The sequence below is a fragment of the Vombatus ursinus genome, unplaced genomic scaffold (genome assembly GCF_900497805.2).
Source record: "Vombatus ursinus unplaced genomic scaffold, bare-nosed wombat genome assembly UNPS02014798.1, whole genome shotgun sequence".
Taxonomy (NCBI): Eukaryota; Metazoa; Chordata; class Mammalia; order Diprotodontia; family Vombatidae; genus Vombatus; species Vombatus ursinus.
Genome location: NW_020954576.1, coordinates 50,372,056 through 50,394,180, shown reverse-complemented (window position 1 = coordinate 50,394,180; position 22,125 = coordinate 50,372,056). Strand labels below are relative to the sequence as shown.

The 22,125-nt window shown below is 35.7% G+C and overlaps 1 protein-coding gene across 7 annotated transcripts in view; it reads left to right on the top strand.

Annotated features, from left to right (window-relative positions):
* ZC3H11A (zinc finger CCCH-type containing 11A) overlaps positions 1–22,125 on the top strand; it is a 38,938-nt gene that overhangs the window by 9,427 nt on the left and 7,386 nt on the right. For 5 of the 7 annotated variants that reach the window (XM_027871039.1, XM_027871043.1, XM_027871038.1 and 2 more), the window contains 10 exons: positions 458–580; positions 1,789–1,985; positions 3,329–3,448; positions 5,924–6,047; positions 9,284–9,487; positions 9,627–9,743; positions 10,120–10,200; positions 12,341–12,451; positions 20,033–20,092; positions 21,608–21,706. In XM_027871039.1, coding sequence (XP_027726840.1) covers positions 1,932–1,985; positions 3,329–3,448; positions 5,924–6,047; positions 9,284–9,487; positions 9,627–9,743; positions 10,120–10,200; positions 12,341–12,451; positions 20,033–20,092; positions 21,608–21,706 — 970 coding nt within the window. In that variant the 5' untranslated portion in view covers positions 458–580; positions 1,789–1,931. Of the gene's footprint in view, positions 1–457; positions 593–1,788; positions 1,986–3,328; positions 3,449–5,923; positions 6,048–9,283; positions 9,488–9,626; positions 9,744–10,119; positions 10,201–12,340; positions 12,452–20,032; positions 20,093–21,607; positions 21,707–22,125 lie in introns of all 7 variants that reach the window. The other 2 variants (XM_027871042.1, XM_027871044.1) reach the window with 2 other exon arrangements.

Below are 22,125 nucleotides of genomic sequence, written 5' to 3'. Positions count from 1 at the left end.
GTAGCTACCTCCCAGGATTATTGGAAAGATCAAGTAATCAATCACAATTATTGATTAAGTGCATACTCTTGTGTCCACTACTGTGCCAGTTGCTGGGGATACAAGTACAGAAAAAAAAATCTTTACTTGCAAGAAGCTTACATTCCAATGGTAGAGACAAATACACATAAAACATATATGGCATATGTATAAAGTGAATAAATACAAATATATACAATAAAGTAGTTTATGATAATGAAAGTGTGATATAACAGGAGATAAATAAACATGTATATAAAGTATTTTGCAAACCTTAAAGCACTATGTAAATAAATGTCAGTTATTTTAATTTTCCTTCTCAAGAAGCAGTGAGTTTTGACTGTGCAAAACAGCTCTTGCTTTCACCCTTGCAATGTATGTATCTGTCATCAGTCAGTAAAGCAGGCAGAAAACAAATAACTTGCTTTTTTTTTTTCAGAATCCAGAGGTTTGTCTCTAGAAGGCCCCCAGTGAGAAGAATTCTGTCTTTTAGTTTACAGCCAGGGAAAATTGAGTTTAAAATAGATTTGATTATAATATGTTCTTCCCCCTGCCTCCACTGGTGAGTTTGGGTGTAAGTGCAACCATTTTCATTATTATGTAAATATATGTCCAGGTAAAAGGAAGTTCAGAAACATATAGATTTTAACTTTATTCCAGTAAAATAATTTGCACCTTCTAAGTCAGGTGCATTTGCTTTTGAAATAAGAATCAGATGCTTTTGTAATATTAAGGGTAGTGTGATACAATGTAAAGGGTAAACTTAGAGTTATGTGATCTGAGTTTGAATCTCAGTTCTTCCACTTACTCGCTTTGTGATCAAAGTCACAACCTCTCTGAGCCTCAAATTTCCTCAACTGTGAAATGAAAGATTGGACTACATGATTTCTAAGGCTTCTTCTAGATCCATGATCCTATGAATCCTAATGTAGCAGTTTTCAAGTGAAAAAAAAATTCTAGATTATTTCTTCCCTGGCCAAGTCTAGCATGTAGATTGCATAGGAATCATCTAAGTATTAGAAAAATTAATCTGAGTCATCTGTTTAGTTAGCAGTATTTATTGAGCATTCACACTCTTCTGATGAATATATTAGATCCCATAGGAAATATGAAAGAGAAAAATGAAAGTATGATTATCTGCAAGGATTTTATAGTCTAAGTGAAATATCACAAGTATAGAATATACTTGTATATTGTATACAATATGTATACAATATACACATAGAAATTACATGAAAGTATGTTTATAAAACAACAAATATGGATTAACATCTTTGGATATTAGGATACAACTAGAAAAGAGAAGCAGTGTGGTTTAAGTTTACTGGATAGAGAGCAAACCTCAGAGTCAGGAAAATCTGGGTTCAAGTCCCAACCCTAATAGATATTGATTTTGTGACTGGGTAAATCATTTTAATTTCACAGTGGCACAGGAGACTCGTAAGACCATAGATTGCCTTGAAGGTGCCAGTATGCATCAGAGAGGGAGTTCCATATAATAATGAAATCATTGGTCCAATACAAAAAGAGAAATAATGTAACAAACATTTATGGAAACCCTGGTATGCCCAAAGCATTGTGGTAGGCACTAAGTGAGATACAAAATATGATGCCATTGCTCTTCTTGAGATCATTGTCTAGTGGAGGGATAAGATACCAACACAGATTTTGCACTGTTATCTCACAAATGATCAAAATCATTTAGGGTTAGAAGTTGTAGAATAGGAGATGTACCTCATATATTTTGATTTATATTCCCTTCTATCTAAGGTAACATTTTAAAGAAGATTTCAGTGGTTGAATTGCCTGTGGAAGATTGAGAACATTTGAAAAAGAGTTGGAACCTGGTTCTCTTCTAGAGAAGTAGTGGCTTGTTTTCAAGCCCCAGCACTTGATCTGAGGATCTGGCCAGCATGTCTAATCAAGGAGAAGACTGCTACTTTTTTTTCTATTCTACATGCACCAAGGTAGAACTTAAAAGTTCTTTCCTATAATTGATTTCCTACATTGGATAAGATTTTCTCTAATCATTTTAATGTTTGTGTTTCACTGCTTATCTGTTTTATTTGGTCTTTCGTGCTCTTCCTCTAGGAAAGAATAGTGCACAATAGGAGAATTTGTTTATTCTTTATAATCTTTTTCTTCTTCTGGTGGTTTTGTACCTTTAATTGTATTTTTTATGTTTTGCCAGAGTGATCTTTTAAAAGGCATATGATATAAAATAGCATTAAGTTTAAAAAATAGTATGTTTACACTGATTTCAATTATATAAAAATGTGTATATGAACATTAACAGTTGGAAGAAAATTTAGAGTGTAAATAGTTAATGTTCATTGTCTTTTATTTTAAAGTTGCTTCAGGTTGTAACTGAAAAAAGTTCAAGGCACATGACAAAGTTGCCATTCTGCGTAGTCTGTACCATGTTTTTTTCTCTCTGCAGCCCTAAAATGGTGAAGACCACTGGCCATAGGCTGTTGACGTTGATTTTATGTAATGTGAATGTTATTATGTATGTGTAGTTGCCACTTTTCCATGAGTGTGTAAATTAAGATTTATATTTTAATTCTTTTCTTTTCCAAATTTCTTGCTGACAACTCTGAAGATACACACACACGCGCGCACACACACACACACAGCTTTTCTAGCCTCTTTCATTTTGATATGTACTATTTGTCTCTTTCTTGTAATTTACACATCTATGTCTTCATATGAAAGACTTTTTTCTAAACCCCTTTAGTAACATCATGCTTAGAATGCCCAAATACGTGTGTAGTTCTCTGTTGTGATCAAAGCCCTGGCAATTTTGTTGATTCTAAGTACATATAGCCCGCCAATTATACCAAAATGGTGCTTAATTTCAGAGTATTAACAATATGTGCTGCCTGTGTTATAGAACATGTGACTGGCCCTATCTTCTGGTCTAGCATCTTGATATTTTATAGCTAGAATTGGCTTTACCTGTAGAACTCAGGATATGTAGGTTGAAATTAAGCTACTGTTTATATATTTTTCAGGTTTTAACACTCTCACTTGTGTTTTCTTTGACTCTGAATCTATACTTATGTGTTCTAGCCTCAGATGAAGGAAATAGTAATAACTGTAAGAAATACCTATAAGAAATCTTTGCAAAGTAGAACCTATTTCTCTTAGATTAATCCTACTTTCTTTGAACTTTTATTTTTTTTTTATCTTGACTTATCTCTTTTGCCTATTAAGTACTTACCACTGAGCAGCAGAGTTTTACATTTATAGATGTATGTGAATCTTTTAGGTCATAATTATTTTCTTTCTTCTTTCCTATTTGTTACAGGGAGATAGCTGCCCATTCCGGCACTGTGAAGCTGCCCTAGGAAATGAGACTGTTTGCACACTGTGGCAGGAAGGGCGCTGTTTTCGACAGGTCTGCAGGTTCCGACACATGGAAATTGATGTAAGTGGTCAGTCTTAAGTTTAGTGACATTTGATAATCAGTAGCCTGAAACCAGAAACACTGGGTGGTAGGACAATTAAAAAATTTAATTTCTTTGCTTTGTGTAGTTTGATGAGTAAGAGGAATAGGACAAACTGGCATGCCTTTTTATGAGCTGGCAAACTTTATGTACTTATCTATAAGGCTGAATGGGTTAAATATCACATGATTGTGGAACACAGCAGGATTCACTACCATAGGTCAACCTATGTTGTGAAAGTTTACTTCCAAGAAAGAGGTAGTAAAATCTCTTAAACCAAAGGCCTCAGGAGCAAGGAAAATTAACATCAGATCCTGAATTGGGACACTGGATTTCTGTGGCTTCGAAGCAAGAGGCAATTAAATAATTGCTATTATCATCATCTATAAAATAGCAATGTTTATAATTCCCATTTGGGAATTTCAAAAGAATAATTGCTCATTGTCTTTATAGGTCTCTGCTGGTAAAAATATCTGATCTTTTTGCATGTGTTTTTTTGGGGGGGAGACGGAGCTTTATTAAAAGCTCTGAAATATTCTACACTCTATACTCTTTTTAATGCATCTGAGGTTCTTCATAAAATTAACAGTATTTCATTATTTTCTTTTCCCCTTTAACATTATAAATATTACTATTACTGATAATGATCTTTTAAAATTCCTACTGCTATAATTTCCTAGAAGCTTAGACCTTGGGCTGTTTGTTTTTATCTGTTTTGCCTAGACCTGTGATTGTATCACTGTGGGGAAGCCCAGTGAAGAATCTTCTTCTATCAGTGCAGAACAATTCTTCTGCAACTTATAATTTTAGAGAAATGCCCAGTACACTAAGAGGTTAAGGTGGCTTGCCCAGGGTCATATAGCTAGCAAGTGGAAGAACTGGAATTTGAATCCCAATTCTTTGGTTTAGAATCCAGCACTATTTTTAAAAATTAATTTAGTTTTTTGTTCCAAATTCTCTTTTCCCTTTTTTCTTTCCTCTACTCATTGAGAAAGCAAGAAAAATAAAACCATTGCAGATAAGGATAGTCATGCAAAACATAGTACAGTGTGTGTGTGTGTGTGTGTGTGTGAGAGAGAGAGAGAGAAAAGGAGAAGAGGGGGTGGGGCAGGAGGAGGAGGATCAATTTGTACTCTGTTGTTCATTGTGTTGATCAGAGTTCCTAACTCTTTCAAAGTTGATTATCTTTACAATAATTTTGTTATTTTGTAAGTTATTCTTTTGGTTCTGCTTGCTTTATTTCATATTGGTTCATACATATCTTCCCAGGTTCTAAAACTATTCCCTTTCATTACTTTTTATATCACAATTGTATTCCATCACATTCACATACCACAGCTTGTGCAGCCATTCTCCATTCTCATACTATTTTCACATGTACTATGCTGCCTTCCCTGACTCATAAGCAGGAAGAGTAGTTATGGAGAAAGTTGTGGATATAGTTGGGGAGACGATGGAGTGTTGTGGATTAAACAGTAAACCAGATGGGTTCAGAACTGATCAGATGGCCAAACTCAGAGTAATTGTAAATGGTTTGATATTAACTTGGCAGGAAGTCTTCAGAGAAGTACTCTAGGAATGTTTGCTTTGTCCTGTGCCTTTGCTGTGTATAAATGGGTAAAGATACAGATAATCTCATCAAATTTATAGATGACACAAAGCTGGGAGGGAGTAACTAACACACTGGATGATAGGGTCAAGATCCAAAAAGATCTTGTCAGGCTAGAGCATTGGGCTGAATCTAATACAAATGTAAATTTATATATTTGGATAAAAAAAATCAACTTCACAAATAATAAGATGGAGAATGATTAGATAGCAGTTATGAAAAAATCTAGTGGTTTTAGTAGATTGCAAAGCAAATAAAGTCATCAGTCTAATGTGGCAGTTAAAAAAAAGTTAATGTGACCTTGGGGTGCATCAAGAGAAGCATAACTTCCAAAAATAGGGTGGTGAGAGTCCTCCTGTACACTCTCCTTGTCAGAGTTCATCTAAACTGTTGTGTTCGATTCTGAGCATCATAGTTTAAGAAAGACGTTGATAAGCTGGAGAGTGTTCAAAGATGGTAACTAGAATGGTTAAGGCCCCTACCTTCATGATGTATGAGGATCATTTGAAGGAAATGGGGATGGTTGGCCTGAAAAGGAGAAAACGTGTTTGCTGGCTTCAAGTATTTGAAGAGAAGTGTGGAGGAAGGATTAGCTTTGTTCTGTTTGGCCCCTGAGGAGAGAACCAGGAGAGATTGGTGGAAGTTGTGCAAAGACCATTTTAGGCTGCATGTCAGGAAAAATGAACAACTGGAGCTTCCTGAGAGTAGAATTAACTGCCTTAAAGGTGATAGGGTTCCCTTCCTTGGAGATCTTCAGGTAGAGGCTGTATTTGATTCTTGATTGTCCTTTCAAGATAAGATAATCCCATTTCATATTTTGGTTTATCTCTTAATTTTTTCTCTACAGAAAAAGCGGAGTGAGATTCCATGCTACTGGGAAAACCAGCCAATGGGATGTCAAAAATTAAATTGTGCATTTCATCACAACAGAGGTCGCTATGTTGAAGGCCTTTTCCTACCTCCAAGCAAAAGTAAGTTTTGTTTTTATTTTAAATAATTTCACACATTTTTAGTCACTCTAATATTTTCTGATTTTAATTTTTTATCACACCACAAAGACCTTCAAAAGAAGCTTGAATTTATCAGCTCCAACCTAAATCCAAGCCAAGCCAATAAACACTTATTAAACACCAACTATTTGCAAGTCAGTGTACTAGGTGTTGGGGACACAAAGACAAAAGTAAGAAATCCCTTCCCTTAAAAGCTTACATTCTGAGCAGAAAAGGGAGAAGAATTGGATTCAGAATAGCAATTCTTCTTGTTGCTTCTTCTACTTTCTTTTTTTAAATAAAATTTTATTAATACCATTTGTTTTTATATCACCTGCATACTTCTCTCATTCCTCCCCTCTTCCTTCAGTCTCTTGAAAAATAATACTATAATTAAGCAAACCATTTATCAGCTGCTTTGAGTGGAAAGAACTCTAGCAGATGTCAAGATAATTGAAGTCTCTCCTCATCTATCACGTCTGAACTCCCAATCTCTTTGCTCTTTCTTTCCAGGAGGTCTGAAGTACACCTATGCCAATATCATTTCTGCTTCTCCATCCACTGAGCTTCACACCAATACTTTCATTCATGCATGCTTCCTTATCTTATTTCTGGATTTTCTCAAGTAAACATATCTTTTCTTAAGAAATGAATTTTAAAGATAATTTTTGTTTTGTTATCACCTACAGTTTCCTCTGTATCTTTCTTCCTATCCCCATCCTGTCCACAAAGACATTCCTTATAGATCAAAAGAATTTTAAAAGAGTAAATTCAGCAAAACCAGTTATCCTATTGGGGGAAAAAAACTGATATCATGTACATTATGTCACACCCATTGATATTCCCTTCTGCAGAAGAGAGATGTGGGGTATCTTTTTGTACCTTAGGGCCATACTTAGTTTTTATAATTTAGAAATATTCAGTTGTGATTGGTTTGTGATTATTCTTTTCATTTACATTGTTATGATCATTGTATAGATTGTTTTTCTTACTATGCTTATTTCACTTTGCATCAGCTCACATAAGTCTTTTCTTGCTTGTCTGCAGCAGATTCATTATGCTCCTATTTCTTACAGCACAGTAATATGCCATTACATTTGTGTACCACAGTTTAGCTATTCCCCAATTGATGGGCATTTTTGTTTCCAGTTCTTTACAACTTCAAAAAGTGCTGCAATAAATACTTTGGTGTGTATAGAGCATTTCTTTTTGTTAAATATAACTCTCAATCTACAAATGCAATTTTGTTTCTACTTTTTTTGCTTCTATTCCTTTTAAATAAGATTTAACTTTCCATATCCATATTCCAGTCATGGATCTTGTCCCACCATATCTTGGTAATACCTTTGAGGTTACTTGTTTCCCTGCTTTAGTTTACTGTATTGCCCATATTTTGTGTAGCATCTGAGACCTTATGCTTTTTTTGTTTTGTTGTTTACTTTGCTATCTGCCTTACTGGATTTTGCATTTTTTCTCCCATGAATTTCTGGGTGTTTCTACTGCAATTTTTCCTACGTTGGAGCGCCTACTCTTTGGGATTCAGCAGATATATGTAGGCAGTTTTCTTCCTTCTCTCTTTTCCATTTAAAATCTTTTTGGTGAGATTTAGAAAACTCCAAGCAAAAATATTTTTATCAGCCCTCACACAGTATATTCCATTTATGGCTAAGCATTTATCATTTCTTTATTTTAAGCTATGTCCCCAAATCCAAATTGTTTTCTTAATCACTAACTAGTTTTTTCATTCCAGTATCTGCCTTTCTCTTCTGAAACCTCATCTCCATTCTGCAGCAGTGATTAAAATACTTCCTGTCTTAAACTTTCATAATCCCTAGTAGAGCTTTCCTTCAAAATGCTGTGTCCTACTGGAGGCCTTTTCCGATCTCCTCAGATCCTTATTGCCTCTTCCCCCATTTTGCATTATTTTGTATACATTTCATATGTAATTATGTGTGTACATAATGTCTCTCCCAGCAAAGTACCTGGCACATAGTAGGTGTTTAGTAAATGCTTCTTGACAAATGATACTACCAGAATCAGTCAACTAACAAGTGGTTATCAAGTTTAAGAAGTCTGGGGGAGGATTTGTCCTCTCTTTTTATTTGTACTGCTGCTACTGTAATATAAGCCCTTGTTGCTACCCACCTGGACTCCTAATAGACCTAATTTTCACTGTCTCCTTCTTTTATCTCATAGTCAGATTTATCTTCTTTGTACATTTATCTGGTCATGTCCCTTCTCTCCTCAGACCCCTTTAATTACTCCCTGTTGCCTATCAAATAAAGGTTAAAGTCCTTAACTTTATTTTCAGGACTTTTCATGGTCTGGCACAACCCCATATTTCTCATTATCTCATACTACTGAGCCTTCTATGTGTATGATACTCTAACCAAAACTGGACTGTTCACTATCTCTTTATAGGTCCTATGCTTTACTATCTTCAAGCCTTTGCTTGTGCTGTTCCCTGTCCTTATAATGCCCTTCTTCTTCCATTTCACTAACTTTTAAAAATTCAGATGCTGAATTTTTCATGTCATCCATGAAACCTTCCTCAGTTTTCCCCAGTTAGGATACTTTTCTCTCTTCTCTCTCCCAGCTTGCCATAACACTTTGATTTGTTTGCTTCCTCATTTATGTACTATTGTATTTTTAAAATAATTATTTATGTGAGTTATTTCCCAACTAGACTGTAAGCTCCCTAAAAACTAGGATGATGTTTTATCTGTTATGTATTTCTCCAAGCACTTAGCACTGTGTTCTACTAATTAGTAAATGTTTATTTGTTGAATTGATTTGACTTGAATTTTACAACATCTATTTAATAAAAATTAAGTAAACAAGAATCTGTTGCTTAGCAGTTAAATGTAATATAGATTTTAAAGTGTTTTCTACCATATTTTTTCCTCCCATTGCCTTGCTTAACAAAAGTTTTGATTTTTAGAATTCATAAAATTGATTATTAAGAATTAGTAAACACAGTTATTGAGACTTTTATATGTCTTGAATACAGTTGCATATTTATAATTCTTCTTTTGGAATTTGAGGAATTACAAAATAGAAGACAGTTAATGCATCTGAAGAGGATATATTCTAACTAGAGACTAAAAAGGACATAACAAAGTTTTATGAAAACTACTGAATCTAGTATGTGTAGACAAAGTAATTTGGAGTTCTGTTTTTCAATTGTTACTGACTTACTGCTGCCTTTTCACTTTTAGCTATTTTACCCATTGTGCCTGAGTCACCAGATGAAGAGGTGAAAACTAGTCAGCTTTCAATGCAGCAGAATAAACTGTCTGTCCCGTCCAACCCCTCCCCCCAGCTTCGGGGTGTAATGAAAGTGGAAAATTCAGAAAACGTTCCCAGTCCCACACATCCTCCAGTTGTAATCAATGCTGCAGATGATGATGAAGATGACGATGGTAAGCATCAACTTTATTTTGGAGATTCAGAAACAGAGGAACTCAATGAAAAATCACTCAGCGAATCAGAGGTAGAACCAGGAAAAAAACTGTAAGTCTTCATCATTTTAAGTTTTGTTTGTTTGACTTTGTTCTCTAGATCAGTTTTCTGAGGAAGGAGATGAAACTAAAACACCTATTCTACAACCAAGTCCTGAAGTTCATAATGGATTACGTATAACTGGTGCCCGGAAACCCGGGGTCAGCCTAAAGCTAGGTAAGAGTAGGTTTTAAATGCTGATCCTTTACCCCAGAAGTTCTTGATCTTTTTTGTTTTATGGACTCCTCATCAAAATTGTGTTTTAAAGTGCATAAAATAAAATATATAGGATTATTAAGGAAAACAGTTATATTAAAATAGTTATCAGAATATTTTAAAATCAAATTCTTGGGTCTCTGGTTATGAACTTCTGCTCTTAGCCATAAGTTTTATAGAAATATTCACTAATTTGTGACCATTTTTTATAAAGTTCCTATTAGCATATGTTTTTGGCTTAGGGAGGAAGAAAACCCTGGCCAAAATGTCCTAGACAATAGACCCTGCCTCTTTACTGTTTCATTTCTTCATTATAAATCCTCTTTTGGCTTTGTAGGTGATAGTTTGAATTTTGGAATAAAAACTCTTGAAGAAATCAAGTCAAAGAAAATGAAGGAAAAATCTAAAAAGCAAGGAGGTAACGTTTGTGAGAAATTTTTGACAGAGATAGTTGTTTTGATCTTGGAGCATACTATATTTTCCGAACATAAGAACTAAAATGAATGAGTTGTTTTTGTGGCTTATTTTTTTTTCTGGAAGGGTCATTTTTGTTCTAAAGCTAAGGATTGCCTTATCCATTTAATCTGGTTCTATACTGATCCCTAAATAATAGGAACTAAGCTTAAATAGAAAGCCTGTTCACCATTTAACAACAAGATTTCAAAGAAAGGCAAATGAAAAACCATAAAAATTGGAAAATCTGGCTTTGTACTAGAGTTGTCATTCCTTGGGTTGATGATAGAGTTTTCTTCTATAATTGTCTTGACTTGGTTGTTTAATGTCCTGAACCATCATCGTAATCATCATAACAATAATAATGGCTAGTATTTGTATAGAGCTTTAAGGTTTGCAAAATGCTTTACACATGTTATTTGATTCTTATGACAACTCTGAGAGACAGGGGCTCTTATTACCCCTGTTTACAGATGAAGAAACTGAGGCAGACAGGTTAAGTGACTTGCCCAGGGTCACAGACATTGTAAGTGTCTGAGTCAGGATTCCAACTCTACTAAATTTTTAAATGCCAAGTTTCTCTATAAACAGTCACTTTCTTGGAAACTCTTCTCAAGCATGTTCTATATGATTATCTTTATGGGTCTGTATTCAGAATTCAGGTCTGAAAAGTTTATTTGACACGCATAAAGATGAGAAAGAAGTAAGACTCAGCTAGACAGGAATGAATGTCGTAGCAAAGAAAAACTGAGGTTATCTGTAGAGTTAATTTTTATAATGTTTGCCAAGCAAGTAAAGGCAGATTAAATTGTAGTGACTTTAGACTTTGGTCTTCTTGCTATGTCTATAGTGTATCAGTTTTACAGTAACAATCTGAATTTTATTAGTGTCTTTTTCAGTATAGAGTACATTCTTTCAGTTATTTTCACAGCATCCCTGGGAAAAAGAAAACTAGGATAATTATCTTCATTTGACTGAGTAGGGAATCTTACAGTACAGAAAGAGAATTAATTTGCCCACAGTTATAGGACAGGTTGATGCCATATATGGAATAAAACACAAAACTTCCAAATCTTAGTCCATTGTTGGTTTTTCTGTGTAAGCAGTATGTCTACCAGCCAACATTTAGAGTTATAAATTAGGAAAATAAACACTAACTTAAAAATTGTCCTATACTAGCAAAAATGACACTTTTTTTTATGACTACAACTTTGTTCAATCCTGTCACAACAAATAACTTGGCAAAAGACATCACTGCATAACAGAAAAAAAAATCCAAGTTTTGTTTTTCTGACCTGTGAAACCCTAAATTTATATCATGTTTCGTCAAACAAAATTTCAAAGTTTCATGTGAAACAAAAATAACCTCAACACTACTCCAGGAAAAGGGCATCTGAGCCCCAAAGTAGGGTGTCCATATAAGATTTTTGGTGCAAGGTCGAAAAGTTTTCAAGTGTCCAAGGTAGCATAAATTAAGCTCAGTAATTAGCCAAGTAAGTTTCATTCATTCCCCCATTACTAGAGCATCTCTGCCCTCCCCACCACGCTAAGACTGAGCCTGGCCAAGGCTACACTCCTAAGACAACAGGTCTTTTCCAAGGTCAGCTCAGCATAGGCAGGAGGTAGCCAAAGTGACCTGCGGGTGCCCTGTTATTTTGGCAGGCTCCATCCTAGGCAGTCTGGAAGCCCCTCAGCCAGCAACAGCTTTAAACAGAAATAAATGACACTTTTTAGTAGGATCATAGGAATGTAGATTTAGCACAGATCATCTAGTTCAACCCTTTCGTTTTGCAGAGAAGAAAACTGAGGGTCCTGAAAGTTTAAATGAATTGCTCAGGGTAACACAGCTAGTGAGTGATAGGACAGAACTCGATTCCAGATCTGATTCCAAAGCTAGCACTGTTTTCCCTTTACTATATGTTGCTAAATAACTTTCTTGATTCTGTAGACACCTGATTTTGTAAACAAAACCAGTCACTTCAGGGACCCAGGAGTGAATTACTGAATTATTGAAGAGCTACTATGAGATACTTAAAATCTTAAATCTTAAAAAGTTTCGTTGTTTTCCACAAATGGTTTTTGTTTTTGTTTTTTGCTTTATTCAGAAGGACCTTCAGGAGCATCTGCTCACTTATTTCAACCTCAACCCATTCCAGGTCCTGAGAAAGAGAATGTCAGAACTGTGGTGAGGACAGTGACTCTGTCTAACAAACAAGGTGAGGTATAAGTAGGGTTTGGGTTTGTCACTGCCCTGCTTACACAACTGGCAGAGCAAAGATAATGGGTATTTACCACCTTTGTCTCTGTTGAAGGTTCCGCAGATAAAAAGATGTTGATGATTTTGAATATGTTGGTATGTTTTTGAGCTTTGCCTGCTTATGTGAATGCATTCATTCCCTCATTCAAATACTTGATTGCCTACCATGTGCAAGGCACTGTGGGGTATGTAGAATGCTCTTTGCCCACAAAGACTTTAAAACCTAATGAGGGAGATAAAATTTGTACACAAATCACTACAATAAGAGGTAATAACAAATGAGTAGTGCAAAATATAGTAAGAATTCATAAGAAAGAGAAATTAATTTTTGTTGGGCTGGTTAGGGAAGATTTTTGTGGAAGAACAGTGTTTAATCTGGGCCTTTTAGGATGGGAAGATAGTGATGAGAGAGGAGATCATTGTTGGCAAAGGGAATAGCAAGAGTCTTTCAAAAAGATAGTTCCGTTAAGTCAGGAGTTATATTTATTTCTGTGGTATAACATCTGCCAATGTAAACAAAAACATAGGTGAGATGGCGTTTCAGACATCTTCAATTTGGTAAACAATTAAATGACTGCTAGGTACTGGAGATACAAAGGTTAAAAAACAACACAGTCTCTTCCCTCAAAGATTTAGGGGTGAGAGATGCACAAATGCTATAAACTAATATGTTTTAAAAGGTGTAAATATAACTTAGAAAATGGATAAGTGCCTGAGAAATGTTAAATAGGACGGCGTGAGAAAGTCAAGGAAAGGTAAATCATTTTTATCTGGGAGAAAGGAGGGATTAGAGGAGATCTCATGTATCTTAAAGCAGGAAGCACCTCAACTGGGCCTTGAAGAAGAAAGATGTTTAAGGAGGAGAGATTCAATTCAATATATAGTTAAGTGTATGTTAAGATATTAAGAATATAAACTTGACTATTGTGTTTAAAACTCTGGGAATACAAATACAAAAATAAAAGAGCTCTATTCCCAGGGAGCTTAAATTCTATTTGGAGAATATAATAAGGACATAAATATAACATAGGCTAGGAAAGTGAAGAGAGCAAAGGAGAGGTCAGAAGCTACTCTAGGAACATATGAATATGGAGAGAATATTAACAGGTAGGAGTGGGGTGGGGGAATCAAGCAAAGCTTCATGGAGGAGCTGAACCTTAAATATAAGGATTTTGAAAGAGATGAAGGGGAGCATATTGTAAGTATAGCGATGATTTACGCAGATGCACAGAGGTAGAAGACAGCATGTTGAATTCAAGGAACAACAAATTGCACAGTGTGGCTGGAACGTAGAGAGTAATGTGAAATAAGGCTGAAGAGGCAGGTTGGAGCCAGAGTTTATATTATTTCTAGAGACAGTGGAGAACTACCAAAGGTTTTAGAGCAAGGGAGTAAAATGGCCAAGTCCTTTCTCCTAGGAAGATTACTTTGAGATTCCTTGAAAGATGGCATGCAGATGCACATCACCAGTAGGTAAACCACCTAGTAATGAAATTTGTTCACAGCAATCTATGAAATGAAAATGAAAATGGACCTCAGGCCTGCATATAACCTTCTTCTGCTTCTATAATGATGGTGGCAGAGTAGCAGAAAAGGTGCTGCTAAGAACCACGTTATTTTTAGACTGTCAACAAACTTTAGTTTGACTTTTGTCCTTTAAATATGAGATCCCTGTCCAATGACTGAGTAGACATACTGCTAAAGTTACTGAATCATATCTCTCTTGCCACAAACAAAACCAGAAGAAAGAAGGATAGATCACAGCTAAATTGAGAGATCACAGATACTCTTTGTCAAGGCAAAGTAATTGGAATAAGTTTTGTAGTGTGTCCAAAGACTGCAAAGAAACATTATTTCATGGGATATTTGGGCACTTATATGTTCCAATATTTAGGATAAATATGTGCCAAAAGAACAACATGAAAATAACTTTAACTTATGTACCAAATTTGGTTGTTAAAGATGAAGTGGTAGAGAAATTCAACAAAGAACTTGTTAAGACCCTCCAAATCAAATCAGAGGACACTCTGATATTTGGTAAATCAGTATGATGATGGGAAAAAGTGAGGATGAGGAGAAATATACAGGAAAATATGGTTCAGGAGAAAGAAATGGGAGGCCAAAGACTTGATTACACAGAAGCCTTGTGCCTCAATATCATTACTATTTTGCTCAGAAAAAATAATTGGTAGGTGTTAGACAATTACCAAATAACACCACAAAGAATGAAATTAATAATATTTTAACAGACCGGAAAAGACTTATTGACTTGAGAATTATTCCTGAGTCATCTATCTGCACAATCAGATCATCAAGTCAGAACTGATAAGATCAGAGCTTATAATAAGAATAAAAGAATAAGAAAAAAATATAGTGTACAGTTAAAAAAAGATTTAACCTTGAAATATTTAATTTCATCCAGAAGTTAAACCAATGGAAAATAATTGCCACAACAAGGAGGCCAAAAAATCCCAGAAAACACCTTAGCAAACATTTGACTTACTTGCTTACCTACAGAAGAAAAAATGGATTATTTTTTCTTTTACAAGAATAGTGAAGATAATTAGGTCCAGGCACTTCCTTTTTCCACGGTGGTAGTGAACCCTCATTTTCTTGGGTATGGTAACAAGAGAGTAAAATTGGTGCCCTTTCCACATAAGAATAATAGTGATCTAGAAGGCTCCATGATGAAGAGATCTCCAATAGAGCACATGCTTGGGCCAGGGCAGTGACAGCATGCATGGTGAAGCCTCTTTCTTCACCTGTCTTTCAGCTACCTAATGATATGTTTGATGGCCTAATTTCCTTCTCAGCAGTGGCAGAAGCTCTGAGGGCTCCATGGGCAGCTCAAACTTGTCTTGAACCCTTATGAATTCTTGATTAATGAGAATCTTCCCTTCCATTCCTTGGCATCAATCAACAAGTATTTATTAAGCAGCATACTATGTGCTAGGCACTATGCTAAATGCTGAAGACACAAAAAAAAGGCAAAAAACCACCTTTGCCTGCCCTCAAGGAACTCACATTTTAATGGGAGAGATGTATTAATTACTAGGTACATATAGCATATAGACAGAGCAGATGGAAGGTAATTTCAGGAGGGGGCATTAGTAGATGGGAAGGATGGAAATATTCTCTTACAGATAAACTGAATATTAAAGAAAGCCAGGGAAACTGAGGTAAGGATGTAATACATTCCAAGCATAGAGGACAAGCCAGTGCAAGAGCACAGAGATGGGAAATGGATTGCCATGTGTGAAAAATGGCTGGTAGACCAGTACAACTGAATTGTTGAGTATATGAAGGGAAGTTAATTGTAAGACTAGAAAGGGAGAAGGGGCAAGATTGTGAAGAAATTTAAGTACCAGGAATTTATATTTGGGAGTTAATAGGGAGCCACTAGAGTTTGAGTAGGGGAGTGACATAGTCAGACTTGTGCTTTAGGAAAATCACTTGGCAGGTAAGTGAAAGATGGATTAAAGTGGGGTGAGTAGGAGCAGGGATATTAATTAAAAGGCCATTGTAGTAGTCCATTCAAGAGGTGTTGAGGGCCTGTAGTAGGGTAGTAACTATGTAAATGGAAAGAAGGGATTCTGTATGAGAAGTGTTGTAAAGGTAGAAATGACAAGATTTGGCACTGGGTTGGTTAGGTGGGGTGGATCAGAATAAAGAGTTGATGATGATCTCAGTATTCCAAGCCTGGGTGACTAGGAAGATGGTAATGCCCTCCATAGTAATTGAGAAGAAGAGAAAGATTCAGAGAAAAGATAGCAAATTCTGTTCTGGATCTTTTGAGATGTCAGCGAGCCATACAGTTTGAGATGTCCAGAGAACATCTAACAATGTGTGGCTGGAACTCAGGAGAAAGACTAAGGTTGAATAGAGAGATCTGGATTCACCTACATAAAGACATTTGAATCCATGAGAATACATGATTTAGATAGAAAAGAGAAGAGGGCTCATGATAGAGCTTACACCTTATAACAGGATCTCTAGCAGGGTAAGGTGGGTAAAAGGCCATACCAGAAAGTGCCTAGAGAAATTGATAGTGAGTACCAGGATGTTTGAGTGAGTCAGTGTGTACCACTCCACACTCTTCAAACTAAAGTGACCTAGATTATAGGCTAGTAAATATTTGATAATTAGGACCGCTGGAGCAAGGCTGAGCTCAAATGTGGTCAAACCTTCCCATGATGTAGGGGAGTTATACTCATCCTAGAAGTTACTCTGTATATGAATCGAACAGTCTGCTTTTAATAAAAAGGAATCCATTGCAGTTATGTAAAATGGGGCTTGTCCAGAAACATGGTGCCAAGAAGACAGGACAGGATTGAAGATTATTTACCTGGAGTTTACAGTACTTGAAGAGTAGTAACATGAATTATACATTAGCACCTGGTTGTAGGGAGCCTTGAATTCCAGGCTAGGAAGTTTCTGCTTTATTCAGTAGGCAGTGGTGTCTTTCAGCAGAGGAATGATGCCATCATACCTATATACTTTGGCAGTGGTATGAAAGATGGATAAGAGAAAAGACAGTCTAATAACAAGGAGACCGGTTATGGGCCAATTCGTCCAGGCAGGAGGTAATAAGAGTCTGAGCTAGGGTGATGGCATTTGAGTTGAAGGGATGGATATGAGAAACATGTATCAATCAAGAAGCACTATTAAGTGCCTGCTATGTGCTGGGCACTCTATTAGACACTGAGAATACAAAAATAGAAATGAAACAATCCGTGCCTTCAAGGAGGTTTGATTCTATAAGAGGAAACAACACGTACACACGTAGGTAAATCCTAAATATATGCAGAAATAAATACAAAACAGTTTCAGAATAAGATGCCAAGTAGTTGAGGGAGATTATGTAGCATATTCCACTCTTGGATAACTCTTCAGTGTTAGAAAGTTTTTCCTTATGTTAAGTGTAAATCTGCCTCTTTGCAGCTTCTACCCAGTGCTTCTACCTCTATCCTCTGTGGAAACTAGTTTAATATGTCTTCTGTGTGACACTCTTCAAATACTTGGAAACAGCTTCTCCCTCCTCCCCTCCCCCCCACTAAGTGTGGTCTTTTCCATGCTTAAAATACTCAGTTCTTTTAGCCAGTTCTTGTTTGGCATGAACTCAAGGCCATCACGCTATCCTGGTTTGCTATACTCTGACCTCTCTCCATTTTATCATTGTTCTTCCTAAAATGTGGCACCCAGAATTGAACACAATATTCCAATGTAGTCTTGGGAAAGCAGAGTGAAACATCTCTCTGTCCTCTCTGTCTCTTTACATCATCCCCTTCCCCTCCCCCCCCTTCCCACCCTGTTCCAAACACTTTGACTCACTTAATGCAGTCTGAGATCTCATTAGCTTTTTTGGCTTTCCCACTACACAATTGATTCATATTAAGTTTGCAGTCCAGTAAAACCCCCATATCTCTTTCAGATAAAATTCTGTCAATTCATGCCTTTTCTATTTTGTACTAGTGAAATTGTTTTTTGGAAACTAAGGTTAAAACTTTGTATTTATCCCTTCAAATTCATCTTATTAAATTCAGTTCAAGGTTCTAATTTGTTGAAATCTTTTTGGATTGTGACTGACTTTCAGGTTATTAGTTATTTCTTCCAGTTTTGTCATTTGCAAATTTGATACGCATGCCATTTACGCCTTCATTCAAGTCATTCATAAAAATGGTAAACATCACAGGGTCAAGCACAGATCCCTGAGACAGAACACTGGGAAATAAGTTGATACAGTACATCACATTCTCCTGGTTTTCCTACCTTTATTTATCAGGACTTCTTTTTCTTCTCTGTCTCCTTGACCTTAGTACACCCTCTTAAGCTTAGTATTTCCCGAAGTTCCTTCTTTGGCCCTCATCTTCTCTCTCCAAATTCTCTTCCTTCATATTCTTATTCACTCTCTTAACCTGTAGCTTCTATGTTGGTGGTCCCAAACTGTGTATCTCTTGCCCTTACCTGTATATCTAGCTTTAGATTCTTATTTCTCTCTATGCCACGTCTTGAATAGGCATCTCAGCATATCCAAAACAAAAAAAACTTTTTTAAATTAGCTCTTACCTCTAAACATGTAACTCCTCCTGACTTCATTTTTTTCTGTCAGTGACATAAAAATTTATGTGGTCTCCTATAGTTGAAAATGTAGAGCTTTCTTAATTCTTTTTCTCCCATTCACCTTCCCTCTTCAGTCCACTATCAAGTCTGGCTGGTGTTTTGATGCTTCAGTGAGTTCATGATGACTTTTCCCTTCATTGGTGCAGAGTAACCACCTCATCCTATGTGATTTGTATCCATGTTCATCCATAGATCATCTAAAGAGGAGTTGCTCACTGGAGGCCTTCCTCTAGTGTTTTTGTTTTTTTTTTGGGGGGGGGGGGGCTTCGATTTCATTGATACCAGTGTAGAACTTTTGATTCGACATCTGGTATCTCTTATCTGTTTCATTCTTTCTGTTCCTACTGATCCTACTCTAGACAGGCTTATAAACACATTTTTTTTATTCTTTTAATTTTTGTTTCATCTCTTTCAGGAATTCTAGTTGAACCTGTACCCAAGTCACACATCAGCTAAGTCTGGTGGTATGTGCAGTGTTACATGCCCATAGTCCTTCACCTCTGCAAAGAAGTTAGAGAAATGTGTTTTCTCATCTCTTCTTCAGGGTCAAGCTTGAGGGACCACACCTTTTCTAAATTTTCTGTCTCTTCCAGTGCCTAGTGTAGAATTCTGCCCACAAACATTTGTTGAATTGAAGACATAAGTTTATTGCTATGGATGAAAGGACACGAATGAACTGATGTTGGATTACCTGACTATTAATGCTATATTTTGTAGAGTATGCTTCAGTATTTGTTTCATGTCTTCCACTTGTTGACCTCTAGGATGTCATTTAATATGCTGAATTGTTTTTATTTATTTGAGACTGCCAAAAAACTTTTATCTTGCACTCCTACCCCATCCCTTTGCAAAAGTCAGGGACCAAAGGAGGAGGAACATTGCATATAATATCAGATTTTTTTCAATATGTTTATTGGGTTTCTGAATTTTTTTTTCCTTTTTAAATTTCTTTTGTTATAAGAGATAGCTCTCTAGGAAACAAGGTGAAGAGAGATCAGGGGAAATCTAGGTGACATAAAAACAAAAGACATAAAAATCTGTCTTATAGAGTAGTACAGTGGAAAGAATACCAGACTTGGAATCAGGAAAGACTTGGGTGCAAATCTTTCTTCTAGCGCTTATTAGCTGTGTGACCATGGGTTATTCATGTAATTTGAGCTTCTGTTTTTCTCCTCTGAAAATTAGACTAATAATAACTGCAATATCTAACACAAATTTGAGCAGTTCAAGTGAGAAATTGTACATCAGTGCTTCAAAAAACCTTCAAGTACCACACAAATGTCAGCTTTTGTTATCATTTTAGGTATTAAACTACTATTCTTAGTATTTTCTGGTTTATTGTCAAGTGCCCTGCATTCACCAAGCACTAATAGTGGTTAAGGATGATAAACTTTAATTCATTTATTGTTTGCCATTTTAGGAGAAGAGCCTTTAGTACGACTGAGTCTTACAGAAAGGCTGGGGAAGCGGAAGCTCTCAGGTAAGGACATTTTTGTGCAAACATTCCTTTGTTTGCATATGAACAAGCTGTGGTCTATTAGAAATACCTCAAGCAGTGTCCCCTCCCTAGAACTTCCTTCACAAAAATAAGCTATTGATGTTGTCTTACAGGTCCTCTGTACCCTTCTTAAGGACATTAGCACCAAATTTACTTCTCCAAATTCTTTTTGCCCTATGTTTGTTTCACCTTTTCAATAGTTATGTGAATTAAAGTTCAAGTTTTAGTTTGATTTTTAATAGTTCTTTAAAAGGCCCTGAGCTAAAAAGACCATGAGTACACCTCTTCCCTTTTCTTTGTAAAAAGAAAATTTTAAGCAATTTTTTAGAAGAGGGATAAAATTTAGACTTAGTAAATTTTTTATGTAAAGATTTCAGTTAGCTGAAAAGTATTAATCAGTAAAATCACTTTCTTAGCAGTGTGTTTCTAATTTAAAGAATAGAACTAAAATATTTCTCTCGTTTTTTCCTGTCTTTTTTGAAAGACCAATAACATACTTTCTATAGCTATCCTACTGTGAAGGTGATAGACTTCCTAAGTTTGGGAAAACTCCTGATTTCAGAGGTTCCCTTCACGCCATTTTAAATAGTGTTGGCATGGCAATTTAATAGTCCCTATGTGGGGAGGAGGAGGAGTATTTTTATAGACAAATCTTTAAAACTTTTACCATTTTAAATCACATATTTAGCTGCCGAGTTCCCAAAGGATAAGAAAAGATCATCGTAATTTTAGTGAAGTTTTTCAGTTCTTGCTATTTGAAATATAAAACTGTTTATAAAATGCTTTTGCAACCTAAATACTGCCTAGAGCTAGAGAAGGGAAATTGATATAAGCTCTTGGGTGTTCATAGCACCTACATTATCTTTTACTAGCTTTAAAATCTAAAGTATATCTTTAGGAAAGTTTGGTCTTTGACAATCTAGAAAAAAATTTAAATATTAAAAATTGCTATTTAAACAGCTTACACCAGGCAACATGGTAAACTGAAAAGAACTCCTGTCTAGGAATCAGAAGGCCTATGTTTTGGTTCTGACTTTCTCTTCCCAATTATTTAAACATTATCTCTCTAAGCCTCATCTTCTTTGGTTGTAAAAGGATAGGATTTATATTCACTCATCTCTAAAGTTCCTTCCAGTTCTTAAATTCTATAAGCTTCTTAGTTGTTTGTGGTGTTACTTTGGTTACTGGAATTCACCTGTTAGCCAGTTAGAATTTTTTGCACATTCTTAGTCTTGACTTTAGTTAGCTTGTTATAATTCCCACATTGAAAGTTATTCATATCTTGTTTTCTCCCTTGTCCCACCATCCATACTCTTTGAAAATTTCATTACCTTCTCTGAAGTAGAGTTGTTGAGTTCCAGGGAAACACTACTATTTATCATATAAACAGAAAAAAAGACACTAATCTCCATAGATTTATTTACTTTTTCCTATTTATGGTTTTTCTTTAAAAAAAAAACTTTCAACTAAATTCATATTTTTCCTTTGATCTAAAAGGTATTGACAGTGACCCTCCACTGAAACGAAGCCTTGCTCAAAGGCTTGGTAAGAAAATTGAGTCTCCAGAAATGAATACTGACAAAACACCAAAGAAAGGTACTCGTTTATAAATTTTTAAAATTACTACATATCTTTACATTTGCCACTAGCTTTGTTGACAGGGCTCTTGGTTCCTGAACTGTTCAGGCAAACTATATGATGGATTTTTTAGGGCCATGTCATTCCCTTTCCATGATTTTTAAAATAACAAAATAATTTCCCAAAGCCCATGAGTTTATTTGCTTTGCCAGTTGGGCAGAAATAGTTTTTCAAATTTATTTTCCAGAATACTCTAGAGGTATGTGATTGATGTAGAAATCATTTTGTCAGAACCAGGTTGTTGGGGTCAAGGAGAGATTTTGAGAGAAAAGAAGTAGATGTATAAATGGAAAAGCTGAAGCCCCAGGGAAATTAAAAGAGTACTGGCAGTAAGAGAAAAGTGTCGATTTCATTATGAAAATTGAAAAGGAACACAT